At 35.0% G+C, this 13,943-nt stretch overlaps 1 protein-coding gene across 1 annotated transcript; it reads left to right on the forward strand.

Moving 5' to 3' along the window:
- LOC147409298 (uncharacterized) lies at positions 1-3,087 on the forward strand. The gene is made up of 3 exons (XM_086459205.1): positions 1-450; positions 2,550-2,611; positions 2,716-3,087. Exons 1-3 carry the CDS (start codon positions 342-344, stop codon positions 2,932-2,934), a joined length of 390 nt encoding a protein of 129 aa, XP_086315331.1. The 5' UTR covers positions 1-341; the 3' UTR covers positions 2,935-3,087.
- Positions 3,088-13,943: the final 10,856 nt, after the last annotated feature.

Raw genomic sequence — 13,943 nt, forward strand, 5'->3', positions numbered from 1 at the left:
AGAGCCATCTCATATTCTATCATTCCATTAAAGAAAGGATACAAAAGAGATTTAAAGACTTGAAAGAGAGAGAGAGAGAGAGAGAGGAACATCACCATACTTGTTTTTATTTAGAAAATTCCCGACATGGCTTCTACGGATTTTATGGTGGGCTTTGATTTTGTAGAAGATATCCAGTGACGCAAGAGAGCATCTCTTTTGGTTTCTTTTTCAATAATTTCTCAGGGGTTCATTTATTTAAAGGGGAGTAAGTGAGTGAGTGTTAGTTGTCTCAACTCTAAGCTCTCAACTCTATATAGGATTTTTTTGGGTGGGTTTGTTGTTCTTGGAGAGATATTTGCATGATGAGGGTTTTTGGGTTCTGGGTTTTGTTCCTAATGGTGGGAACAGCTTTCATGTTTCTTTCCTTCACCACCACCACCATCACTAGCAGTAGTTCCTCCTTTCCTGGTACTATATATGTTTTTTCTATGAATAAGTGTTTTTATGATTGTGGAAATTATGGGTATTGTTGTTGTTGTAGGACTTCAATTTAAATGTGTTTTTAGTTGATTTGGTTGGAATTGCTTTGCTCCTTGTTGCTTTTATTCATTTGATTTATTTAATTTGTTGATTTTTGTTTTTTCTTGGTTTGTATTTATGGAGTATTTTGGGTTGAGATCTTGAGGGGATCAATAATGGGTGATGAAAGGTTTTAAGATGTGTTTCTAGACCTAATAAATGTGGTGGCCCATTGTGTTGCTTTACATGCATTTTGGCCAAGATAGATTTTTTTTTTGGTTTATATTGTAGTGGATACCCCCCTTCATTTGAAGAGGAAGATGATGAGAAGAAAGTTAAGCCCTTACATCTTAAGGTCCTAACACACAACCATGATTCGTACCACCGCCCACTCTGTGGTAGCTTTCACTTGTGGGGCTTGAGGTAGCCCTTTTCTTAAGTCACCTTTTCCAAGATTCGAACCAATATGTTGTTTTGGCTCTGATACCATTTGATAAGAACCTAACCAATACACCAAAAACACCTAGGCCATTATAACAATCGTGCTTCAAGTCCATTCGCCTTCCTAAGATAGTCTCGAACTCCACCTCCATGCCCTTGATCCTTGGTTCCTATTTCTGATGTTGTGGTCCAATACCCATGTTATATAATTACCCTTAAGTGAGTTGTAATCATTACTTCGAGTTGATGTTTGAGATGAAAACCCACGAAGTAGAAATTCTATTGAAATTTCGATGCCATCTTTTACTGCAATATCACTACTTGTGGCCTATTTTTTACTGTTATGGTTTGAAAATAATTTTGGTTGAAGGCTTGGGTAGATGTACGCTTTTAAGACTAATTCAACTTGCTCTGAATCTCTTTGTGTAAATGGCATCCTATTAATAATGATGGACCTTCAATGTGGGCTCTTTATCCGAAAACTATATGGCTTGATAGAGAGATTGTACTTCTTAAGAAGATGTGTTCATCGTCATCATCAAAGCCTTGCGTCAAAGATTTGGGTCACTAAATTGAATCCTGTTCCCCCATTTAATTTTGTCTAGAGCCACATCTTCTGTTATTGAAACTGTGTTCATGTCCTCTTTCACCATCTCAGTCCACATTCCTTTAGGCCTTCTTGCTCTTTTAGAACCTTCAATTAGTATAATCCTTCTAACAGGGGGGCCTTAGGAAGATATGTTGATGTTGTAAACTGTCACACCATCCGATTTCTATTTCCTTTATCTACCTTAATCCCCATCTTTTCCCCCTTAGCCCACCTCACACATCCAATACCAACTCATGCCCCAGTTTTGAATTTCATAACTGGGAAACCAAGTTAATTTTCCCCTGCAAGCTGCATGATTGTTCTTTCGGTACAATTTAGCTCCTATTACAAATATGATTACTTCAAATTTTAGCAAACTGAAATTTCTGTTCAATGGGTTGCAAAATGAATCACTGATTAAATGATTCAGAAAAAAAAAATGAATTTTACATAATCAGCCAGATAAAGAACAGGAGGAAATGAGGAAAGACTGAAAGAGTACATGAGATCTGAGATTAACTTTAGGAACATTAAGGCTTTGTATCGAAGCCTAAACAACTATTCTCAAATATATTTCCTTAAATTTTTTTCTAAGCTTTCCATACAGGACCTAGGAATGAAATACTTGCTTAATCATTAAATAACATCATGAATAAATCAAGCAAGAAAATGAGAAAACCCTGTTGTTTTTTATTCCTAATGTCTGGGATTATATTATAATTTTCTGTATTACATGAGGCCTAGCTGTTGTCGACTCAAAAACTGATTCCGAAGCATCCTGGCATAGTTGTATTTTTTTTCCTTTTTTACCAAACCACTCAATGTTGGAACGTAATGGAGTTCTTTGGGATTCTAAAAACCTTAGATTTCACCTCAAATAATCATGAACTACACTAAATGATAAAATTAGTTATAATACCATCAATATATTTTAATTGTCGTCCCACTCAAATACCGAAAAATATTCTGCCTAGCCAAATAAAAAAAATACTGAAACAATTCTTTGCATTTAACACAGATACGACCTTCCCCAGCCATGGGAAGCGTGGGATGGTGGCAGTACATAACAGGAAACTCAAGGTATAATTTGGCAATAAAACCCATGGCTCAATGTTCTTTTTTCCTTTTAAATAAGAGAGTAAGACACTACTTGAAATGGTTGGCATGTTTTTCCTTTCTTGTAGGAGAAAATCTATGGCACACTCAACAGGAAGAACAACAAAAATGTTGAAAATGTAAACTTGGATGATTACCACCCGATTGATCCGGTTCCAAGTTCAAAGACCACCATAACGACTGGACCAATCGAGCATGGAACTCCTCTTATGCCTTACATTCCTAAGCCGGGAACCCCAAGTCATTCCAAGCATGGAGGGGGGGATGCTTCTCCTTCGCCTGCTTAAACACGTGAGGACCATGCTGAATTTAGTGGCTACGATAAAACTATATAATGTAATAACTTAGTTTGTCAATGATGTTTGGCACGTTGTTATCTAGTATCTAGTTTGTACGGCTGACTTATATATTTATGCAGTATGTTTTTGTTTTTTTTGTTATGTTTGATTCACATATCATGATTGTGCTCCCTTAATGCTTGTATTTGGATCCTCTATCCAAGTTATCATCACTGTTTCACCATCGTGAAAATATAATTCCTGTTTTTGTTTCTTAGTAGAGTGGTGATAATCCGACTCCCCCACATGGCATACTCAATAGACTCCCCTGACATGGGGTGTGTCAGAACCATAGATTTGCTTTCATAGGGATACAGAACTGCACAGATTCATGGGGATGTACAGTTGTGTATCCCGAGTCATAAAATATATGGTTTTGGCATATCCCATGTCAGGAGAGTCGATTGAGCATATCCCATGTCAGGAGAGTCAATTGAGAATGCCACTTGGGGGAGTCATATTATCACCACCACTCTTCTTAATATGAAGTGATCATCATTGTCTTGTCTTAATAGGGTAATTTTGAGGCATTCGAGTTTTGCTGAAAATTAGATATACTACAGGTTTCAATCTAATGACATATAAGCCTTGACTGTGGTCTTAACACGAGACATAAAATGATCGAAATGCTCTCGCCTTCAACCTCTTTTCTAAAACCTTTGATTTTTTAATTTTTAGTTTTTTAGTACTGAAATCACATTCCCTTCAACTCTTAGGATTTATCACATTTTTCAATCTCGTCTGGATTGTCAAGACCCCCTTTATTGTTCTTCCCAAAAGCCCATATTCTTTAACCTCCCCCCAAAACTTATCATGTCCTTGGGGTTGAAAATGGGCAAAATTTTTACTTAACGGGATCATGGTGATATATCAAGGATCTTAACAAGCCATTGAAGATAGTGTTTCAATTAGAGTCGTGCTGGAGTAACTTTGAAATGTGCATCGATTCTGACATGCTGATGTGGTGGTGCACACATAACCATATGGATTTGACAACTTAATGATTTCCGGTCAGGATCCAATAACTGATAGAAATTGGATTTTATAACTTATTGAGGCATTTTTGGATTAAACCATGTCTCAATATGATTACATGTGAAGATACTGTAGAAAAATTGAATTTATTGAGAATTCTTTGATTGTCATTACAAATGCCTCAATAGTAATATTTATAGACCAACTATCCTATTACAAGAATAATCTACAACTTCAAGAATAATCTAGAATAATAAACCAACTATCCTATTGTAGAAGATTACAGGAATATTCTAGAAAGTTAAGAGTAATCAAGAATAATCAAGAAGAATATCTTATTTTCTTGATTCTATGAGATTAGATTTTCGGATTCTTCTACACTCCCCCTCAAGTTGGTGCATAGATGTCAATCATGCCCAACTTGCTTATCAGATGTTCAAAGTTAGGTCTAGCAAGCCCCTTAGTCAAGATGTCAGCTGTTTGCTGACTAGAAGGCACAAACGGCAAGCAAACAGTTCCAGCTTCAATTTTTTCCTTAATGAAATGTCGATCAATCTCAATGTGCTTTGTCCTATCATGCTGGACAGGATTGTGAGCAATATTTATTGCAGCCTTGCTGTCGCAGTACAGCTTTAGAGGAAGTTCCACAGTCATCTTGAGTTCTTCGAGGATTCTGTATATCCACAATACCTCACAGATCCCTTGAGCCATTGCTCTAAACTCAGTCTCTGCGCTACTTCTGGCAACAACATTTTGCTTCTTGTTTCGTCAAGTAACCAAGTTTCCCCACACAAAGGTGCAATACCCTGAAGTAGATTTCCTGTCATTCACTGAACCTGCCCAATTTGCATCAGTAAATACCTCAACACTCCTTTGATTTGTCTTTTTGAAAAACAGACATTTTCCAGGAGTAGACTTTAAATATCTCAAAATTCGGTAGACCGCCTCGAGGTGTTCTTCATAAGGTGCGTGCATAAATTGACTAACAACACTAACAGAGAAGGCAATATCCGGTCGAGTATGAGATAAATATATTGATTTTCCAACTAATCTCTGGTATCTACCAGTATCAACAGGAACACTTCCCTCTTCCCAAAGCTTTACATTGGGATCTATGGGAGTCTCAGCCGGTCTGCAATCACTTAACCCGGTATCCTTCAAAAGATCAAGAATATACTTTCGTTGAGAGACAATGATTCCTTTCCTTGAACGAGCAACTTCCATGCCAAGGAAATATCTTAGCGCTCCCAAATCCTTGATCTCGAATTCTAAAGCAAGGCTCTTCTTCAGTCTCTCTATTTCGATCACATCATCACCTGTGAGAATAATATCATCAACATAAACTATCAGCACAGCAACCTTTCCTTCATAAGAGAACTTGAAAAACAAGGTATGATCAGCTTGTCCTTGAGAATATCCTTGTTTTCTGATAGATTGTGTGAACTTGTCAAACCAAGCCCTTGGAGACTGTTTGAGACCATACAGAGACTTTTTTAGTTTGCATATTCTTGAGCCAAACTTTTCCTCAAAGCCCGGTGGACTATTCATGTACACTTCTTCCTCCAAGTCACCATTGAGGAAGGCATTCTTCACATCTAGTTGTTGCAAGGGCCAGTCCAGATTAGCAGCAATAGATAAAAATACTTTCACCGTGTTTAATTTTACAACAGGAGCAAAAGTCTCAGAATAATCAATGCCATATGTCTGGGTGAATCCCTTTGCCACCAACCTAGCCTTGTATCTTTCCACTGAATCATCAGAGTTGTACTTCACAGTGAAGACCCATTTACAATCAACAGTGGTCTTCCCAGCTGGTAATGCCTCAACACTCTAAGTATTGTTCTTCTCAAGAGCTCTCATCTCTTCAAGTACTGCTTCCTTCCACTTTGGAACCTTTAGAGCCTCCTGTACACTGTTATGAATTTCTACACTGGACAATTGAAAGGTAAAAGCAGCAAGAGATGAAGACAATTTCGAATATGATACATATTTAGACAGTGGATGACTAGTATAAGATCTAACCCCTTTACGAAGAGCTATAGGAATGTCTAAATCAGAAGGCTTAGACTGACTGTTGGGAAGAGAAAGAGAATTACCTGTAACAGACTCAGATTGTTGATTCGTCCTTGGTTCAGAATCATGGTTGTGCTGTAGAGTCAATTCGTCTTTCCTTTTCTTATGATTCTTCTTCAAGTAAACAATCCCTTTCCAAGTTCGGTCACCATCCTTGAATCTATTATCATGTTGTGACATTATAGTAGGCTATTCCTTATTTTCGATTTCCAAAAATTGTTATTCAGAATTCTGATTTTTAGATTGTTTTTCAAATGTAGGCCTAGGCTCAGGGGAAACATTACTCATAATAGGAGGAGTTTCAAGGAATGAATCTTGGCCATTTACTGTAGGTGCAGAGATACTAGACTTAGACTCTTGCGAGAAAAACACATCATCTAAGAGAAAAACATTGCCTGAGTTAAATGAATCTTCCTTAAAAATCTCCCCCCCTGAAGATGAATATCCTTAAAATATGGTTGTTTTTCAAAAAATGTAACATCCATTGTGACAAAACATTTTTTCGATATCGGGTCAAAACATTTATAGCCTTTCTGAGTTGGGGAGTAACCAATGAAGACACATTTTATAGCTCTGGGTTCAAGTTTTCCAATTTTTCGATGTTCATGAACAAAAATCGTACAACCAAATATTTTTAGAGGTAGATCAGCAGAAAGTCTAGCAGTTGGAAAACAATTTGTGAAAACTTGGAAAGGAGTTCGAAATTGTAAAACTTTGGAGGGCATTATGTTTATTAAGTACGCAGCAGTTAAAACAGCCTCTCCCCATAGATACTTGAGAACTTTAGTTGCAAAAAGTAACGCACGAGCCACTTCCAACAGATGTTTATTTTTTCTTTCTGCAACACCATTCTGTTGGGGTGTATCGATGCAAAAACTGTGATGAATTATTCTTTTTTTAAGAAAAAAATTTCCCAAGGTCATGTTAAAATACTCTTTCCCATTATCACTCCTGAAAACTTGTATGTTAGTTTGAAATTGAGTCTGTACCATATTGTAAAAATTTTTAAAAAAGTGTTCAGCCTCTGATTTTTCTTTCAATAAATACACCCAGTAGAGTCGAGTATGATCATCCGTAAATGTGATGAACCATCTCTTGTTAGAAGGTGTACTTATCTTATTAGGACCTCAAACATCACTGTGAATAATAGTGAAAGGTTTTGATGGTTTATATGGTTGTGAAGGAAAAGATGTACGGTGGTGTTTTGCAAATTCACATATTTCACAGTGAAACATAGATGGATCTTTATTGCCAAACAACTTAGGAAATAAATGTTTTAAATATTTGAAACTTGGATGACCTAATCTTAAATGCCATAACATAATATTATTATTGGAAACAAAAATAGATTCAAAGCAGGAACTTATTTGTTGAGATTGTCGCCTTGATTCAGATCCATCATCAAGGAAGTAGAGTCCTCCACTCTGTTTAGCACTGCCAATCATCCTCCCCGAGGTCAAATCCTGAAACACACAATGAGTTGGGAAAAAATTAGTTTGACAATTTTGATCACGGGCTAGCTTGCTGACAGATAACAGATTACAGGAAAGTTTGGGAACGTGAAGAATATCGTGAAGAGTGAGTGATGGAGATACTATAATAGAACATTTTCTTACAATGGCTGAAAGAGAGTCATCTGCAATCTTAATTTTTTGATTACCTGCACAAGGATTATACGAAGAAAAAAGATTTGACAACCCTGTCATATGATCGGTTGCACCTGAATCGATGATCCAGGTGCGATCAGGGGTTGCACCAATGAGAGCTGTTTTCAGGAATTACCTTTTTGAACCAAAGAACAAGAAGGATTTTTCTGAGACTCGAGAAACTTGTACAGTTGGTATATCTGCTCATTGGTGAAAGGAAACGAACTTGAAGAAGACTGCTGCTCTTGATCCGAGACACTACCTTGAAGTGCACGCCCCTCTCCACCAGACTTCTTCTTCCAGTTTTGAAGCTTGCCTTCCAAAATCAAACGAACGATTTGCGACCATTCTGTGTAGTTTTTTTCATTTAGACGGTGGATATTTAATTGGAACGAATTCGTACCCTTCTGAACCACTGAATGAGATGAAGGAGTTCAGGTTCGAACTTGCGGTGCTTTCCCCTGACGCCGCTGAGTCCTTACTAGTCGCACCGATTAAAATCGTCTTCCACGGATTTTGGCCCGCCATAGATAATCCCTATATCAGAACCTAGTGCTCTGATACCATGTAAAAAAATTGAATTTATTGAGAATTCTTTGATTGTCATTACAAATGCCCTAATAGTGGTATTTATAGACTAACTATCCTATTACAAGAATAATCTAGAACTTCAAGAATAATCTAGAATAATAAACCAACTATCCTATTGTAGAAGATTACAGGAATATTCTAGAAAGTTAAGAGTAATCAAGAATAATCAAGAACAATATCCTATTTTCTTGATTCTATGAGATTAGATTTCCAGATTCTTCTACAGATACATATGTGTATATATATACACAGCAGCCATAAGTTGTTCTATATGCCTTAAAAGTTTCGGTTTGAGTTGATTTTTGTGAGAATAATTTCTATAATGAGGAGATCACCCTCACTAAAAATCAGCCCAATCTGAAACTTCTAAGTCTATCAAAAATAATTCACAAATTTTCGGTAAAAATCAGCCTAATCTGAAACTTTTAAATCATATAGGACAAACATGCTAACTCCCTAACGTTGGTTGCCAAACCTGGCCCATATATAAATATATCATATATTTTGCTTATATATATGAAATTAGTTTTGATATGTTATGTACCTGATCCATTCGTTTTGAGTTTGAATTTTGATCCAAATATTGAGATACAATAAGATTATTCTATCATATGGCACTCCAACCTTTACTTATTACATCCCAATTAAAATAAAGAAAGTAAGTGAATTGTTGAGAATAAGAAAAAGTTGTGGGTGCTAATAGAAGTTCTTTCATTTTATTTTATTTTAATTTTTTGCTAGTTTTCTATTTTTTGGGTTTAGTTATGAGCCCCATCATAACCTGTAAACATTTACTAAAACTGTTTGAAGGAGTATCATAATGTTTTGTAATGTTGAGATTGTATCGGGAACCAAACCTTTGTAATGTTTGAAGAATATGTTTTAATCTTTAAGGGGAATAAATAATTTAAACACTTGGGGGTGAAATAAGTAAAATTTGAGACAGCTGACTTTCTCGTCTTCAATTCGGAGTTCTCGGACGTTGTTGCATCCAAACATCCGCCTTCCACACGTGTCAGCCAACTACTTTTCTTACAGCAACATTTAACTACTAATGTGTAATTGATTATTAAGGTAGGACTTCCCTAGCAACTGACGATGGTGGGAACAAAAACCAAAATGAATGTCATTATCTGTCCAATTCCAACCGACTTGATCCACACCATTCCAAATATCTTTCCTCTCAAGCAATGTTCATTCCCCATTTCATTTCTTTTCAACACATTATTCTTGAAACATCATTACACTACTAAGGTGAATTGTAGTACCTTCTTGATCTCTCTTGAATTTTTTTTTTTTTTTTTTATTGTGGGTGTCCCCACCCTTCGAGTGAGACTAATCCCACGATCACACGCACCACCCCTTTGAAAAGACTTAATGTGCAACTAGTTGCGTCGACGGCCGATTGGACCCTAGAGGGTGGCCCCAAGGAACTCATAGCTTGGTTTCAAACACTTGACCTACTCAAGGAGTTATCAAGGCTCGGCTTGCCATTAGGCCAACCCCTTGGGGTTGATATCTCTTGAATTTGGTCTGAATCTTTAGTAGTATTTATGATTCAAAATCGACTATAAAATCAGTTATGTTTCGATGAAGTTGGCAATGTTGTATGGTCAAAAAACATTGTGTTTATAAATTTAGTATTGTAAAGATGAAAATGTTGAGATGGAGGAGTGCCATTAGGAAAGATAAAATTAGAAAATAAAATGTAATAATAGTTCTGATCGATGATAAACGAAGAGAAAATTGTTTGCAATGATTTGGGTGCGTTCAACTAAAGCAGATTAAAGCCCTTTTTAGAAGAAATATTCAAGTCAAAGATTCCAACTACAGGTCATGAAGATTCGAAAAGTGAATACAAACACATTTTCAATAATAGAAGATATAGTTCTGAATAAAGTGAAATGGACAAAAAAATATCCATTTAACGAACCCCCAGATCCTTGGGATAAGGTTTTGGTGATGATGATGACCATCTTAAAACATTTCTTTTAAGAATAGAGTGAGACATTGAACTTTTTGAGATGATATTGGCCGAGATTAGAATGAGAGTTTGAATGTTTCAAGATGATCTTATATTGTCTCAATCAGGACAATATCAATTTTCTTCCCCTTAAATATATGGAGAAGGTTCTCAATTTCTAATCTTTCAAATGCTGAACGTTATAAGAAATTCCTACACAAACATGTCTCCCACTTTCCTTGGCACAGGGACCTATTCAAGACAAAATGTTTATTTTATGTTTCTAATCTCAAATTAAAATTTTCAAGATCAAATATTTTTTACTTCCATTTTATGTGATTGAAGCAGAAAGGAGAAGCCAAAGCCAAGTTATATTGACAAGCTTCAAGAATCCAGACAAAATCCTTCTCCCGAGTTTCTAATTACTTCAAATATGGGCTACCTTATTAACAAACAACACTTAAGAGGGAAGAGTGTTACGTTAACACCAAATATAGTATGGAGTGTCTCTTAAGTCACAATGCTTTCTAGACTCCCAATCATCATTTGCTAAGACTACAATATAGCTAATTAACCAAACAGCATTCTAAAAAACATTAATAGAATGTAAGAGAAACTCCAATAGACGATAAATTTAAAAGAGAATCAACTAAGATGATTTGAATATATTCAACGAGACCAATTCCAATCCCATCGATATGAAATATTCAAATTAAAGATCCTAAAATAATAACAGAAAGACCCAAAAGAATGCGAATGAAGATAATGAAAATAAATGGTAACACACATTCAAAATTTTTTTAACAAAAAGACTTGGCTCAAACTTAGATAAAGCAAAATGTAGGAATAAAATTCCTTTAGTTGATCCCAAATCTTCGAGATAGGGCTTTGTTGTATAGAAATTAGGATTGGAAAAATAAATCTGCGTTATTACAAGATTGTTCGAGTTCAAGGTATTTCTCAACGTAAACCTGAACACTCCTTTTAACTCAAGTGATCATTGATCTTACTCAGCCATTTTTCTTCTAAATTTCACTGATATTTGCAAAACTTAGCCATGTCAACTGTTTTGAATCAATTTTGGTTCTTTTTTATATATAAATAAATTTTAAGAATGTAACTATTAATAACAATAAAAGATAGTTTTAAAATTCAAAATCTATTTATGTTGAAATGGTTTGGAAATAATTGACTTGGCTGTCAAAATTGGGATAGGTTCCTACTGAGAAGCCATGGCTGAATCCATTTGAACTTTTTGGACTTTTTTTTTAAAGCAACTTTTTTATTGAGTGTCGGTAAAGAAAGGAACTTTTAGAGTTGGTCCAACATTGAGAGAATGTGCTATAGTTTGTCCTTCTTGTCTTTATTGTTGAACAATAGGGACTAAGAAAATTCTTTAACCCTTTAAGTATTCATGGTTCTTGGCTTGCTCTTTTTAACTTGACTATAGTCTAAAGGAAAGGAATCCGACCCCTCACAAGACATCTTGGGATAATTCCATGGATGAATGACACGATCATAAAATATACAATTATTACTAACGACTTAAATTAGCAAGGACGACAATTACGTACACCCCAAACAAAATTGAATCTTTTAACATTTGAAAAGTGTGCATGAAGTAAATCCTGACAAAGGAAGAGACTTCTTTGAAGATCATTGACGTGAGATGACACATTTATTAGATATTGCCAAATTTATATAAAGAACATGACGGGCGGTATAATGTAAGGCAATTATGGTACATTCGTCAGTGAAAGAATGATTCCTATGTGATAGAATGTTACAAGCAAAGAGGATCAATCACTGTAAGAACAAGGTATAATTAAAGACAAATGACGTATATTTTTTTGTTTAATCCCGTTATCATGTTAGATTGAAGATTGACTTGATCATCAAAATGATTTCATACATGCATCGAAAGAAAATAAGTAAAAGGAGACGATCAAAGTCTCAATGAGCAACAGGGCTGCCAATATGCTTGCTTCCTACTAGAATAGTATAGGTTGTATTGAATTAGATTGTGAGTCGTTCTCTAGCGATCTTGTCTTTGTTATTTTTCAAGATGCCCGTGGTATCCCGATTCTTCGATTGTAGTTGGTTTGGGTTTGCCTTAATTTTGTTGACCTTTCAAAAAAAAAAAAAAAAGTTCTTAGTGAACAATCCAACAAAATCAAGAGGACAATTAAAATCCGCACATCTTGCACAACTTGAGTTTGCTATGTAGTTTGGTTGTGAAACTCCAAGCTCTCATTAGGGTCAAGAATGTAAGGTGCTAATAATGGAAAAATTGTGAGTTGAAAAAAAACTTAGACCCATTGCTCAGTAGGTTGATATATTGCGATGCACCTTTACGTCATGGATTCAAGTCAAGTTTACTCACAAAAACTAAATAATAATGATGAATATAGATAAAGGGAGAAGATTTGGCTTGGGTCATTTTAATGATTCATTTCCAGCTTGAGAAAGTAAAAAAGAATTTAACACAAACACTAGTTTAGGCTAGGAAGCCTATTCATGAGATTATCAACCACAAATTTAAAGAGCATGAGTATGGGTTATCTTTATTTCAAAGATTTTAGTGGTTGTAAAGTCCCCATTATTAGTGGTTGTGTTGGCTTTTATGCTCTAATTAATATGCCATAATTTTTGTTAGTTAAGATTTCTTGTTATAATTGGACTTTTATAACTTCGGCTGAAATAGAAGAAAAAATCAAAAGTTTCCTCGAGATCACTACATGTGTCAACACATCTATTTTATTTGGACATCCCTAGAAAATACCCTCCCATCTCATCCGTTAGTTTGATTTTTTTTATTATCATTGATAATTAATCTCGCTGTTAATGTAATTATGGTTAGTGTGACTTGACAAAACTTTTTAAAAAAATGACTCCTTCAATATATCAAAAAAGAAAGCTATCTTTGCTTTGAGAAAAAGTTGCTTGGCTGTAATGAGTTTAGTAACTAATTATTGATCTTTAATGTGGTTGTTTGGCACAGTTGTTTTCCATTAAAATCTTTATGACTCCACATGTCTCTGTGATAAAGTTTTGAAATAAAATTGTCTCCCATTCCCTCCTTTTTTTTTTTTTTTTCTTAAATATTTAAAAGGTCCAACAATGACCTAAACCCCATTTTTTTTACTTATAAAATTGTCTCCCATTCCCTCTTTTTTTTTTTTCTAATATTTTAAAGGTCCAACAATGACCTAAACCCCATTTTTTTACTTATAAAAATATCAAACTTAAAAATCAAAATAGTCTACCATGATGGCACATCCACCTTGCATGCCCACTAGTAACCAAATCCAATAAAATTGATAAAATCTAATGTCATCCTAGATCGATTAACGATATAAAATTAGGCAGCCGTGTTGCCTAAGCTTGACCTAATAATCATTTGGATTCAAATAATCAGAGTCAAATCCAAAATTTTCAAGAAATCGGTACTCATTAATGCTTCTATTAACATTATCTACTAAATTATATCTATTATACTTCCGAGGCACGAATTAGTAAGGAGAATGTTTTGTGACATGAAATATAAACATAACACTTATGTTTGGTTGATCTTTGTATATTATTGTAAATATTGCACACCCAATTTTCTTACATGATAATGCAAAAATTTGTGGAATTAAAAAAATAAAATACAACAAAGCTATGGTGCAATAGTTTTATGTGTCAAAAAATAATGAATTTAAGTATTT

Source organism: Akebia trifoliata, chromosome 2 (genome assembly GCF_017979445.1).
Source record: "Akebia trifoliata isolate Shusen 1 chromosome 2, ASM1797944v1, whole genome shotgun sequence".
NCBI classification, from domain to species: Eukaryota; Viridiplantae; Streptophyta; class Magnoliopsida; order Ranunculales; family Lardizabalaceae; genus Akebia; species Akebia trifoliata.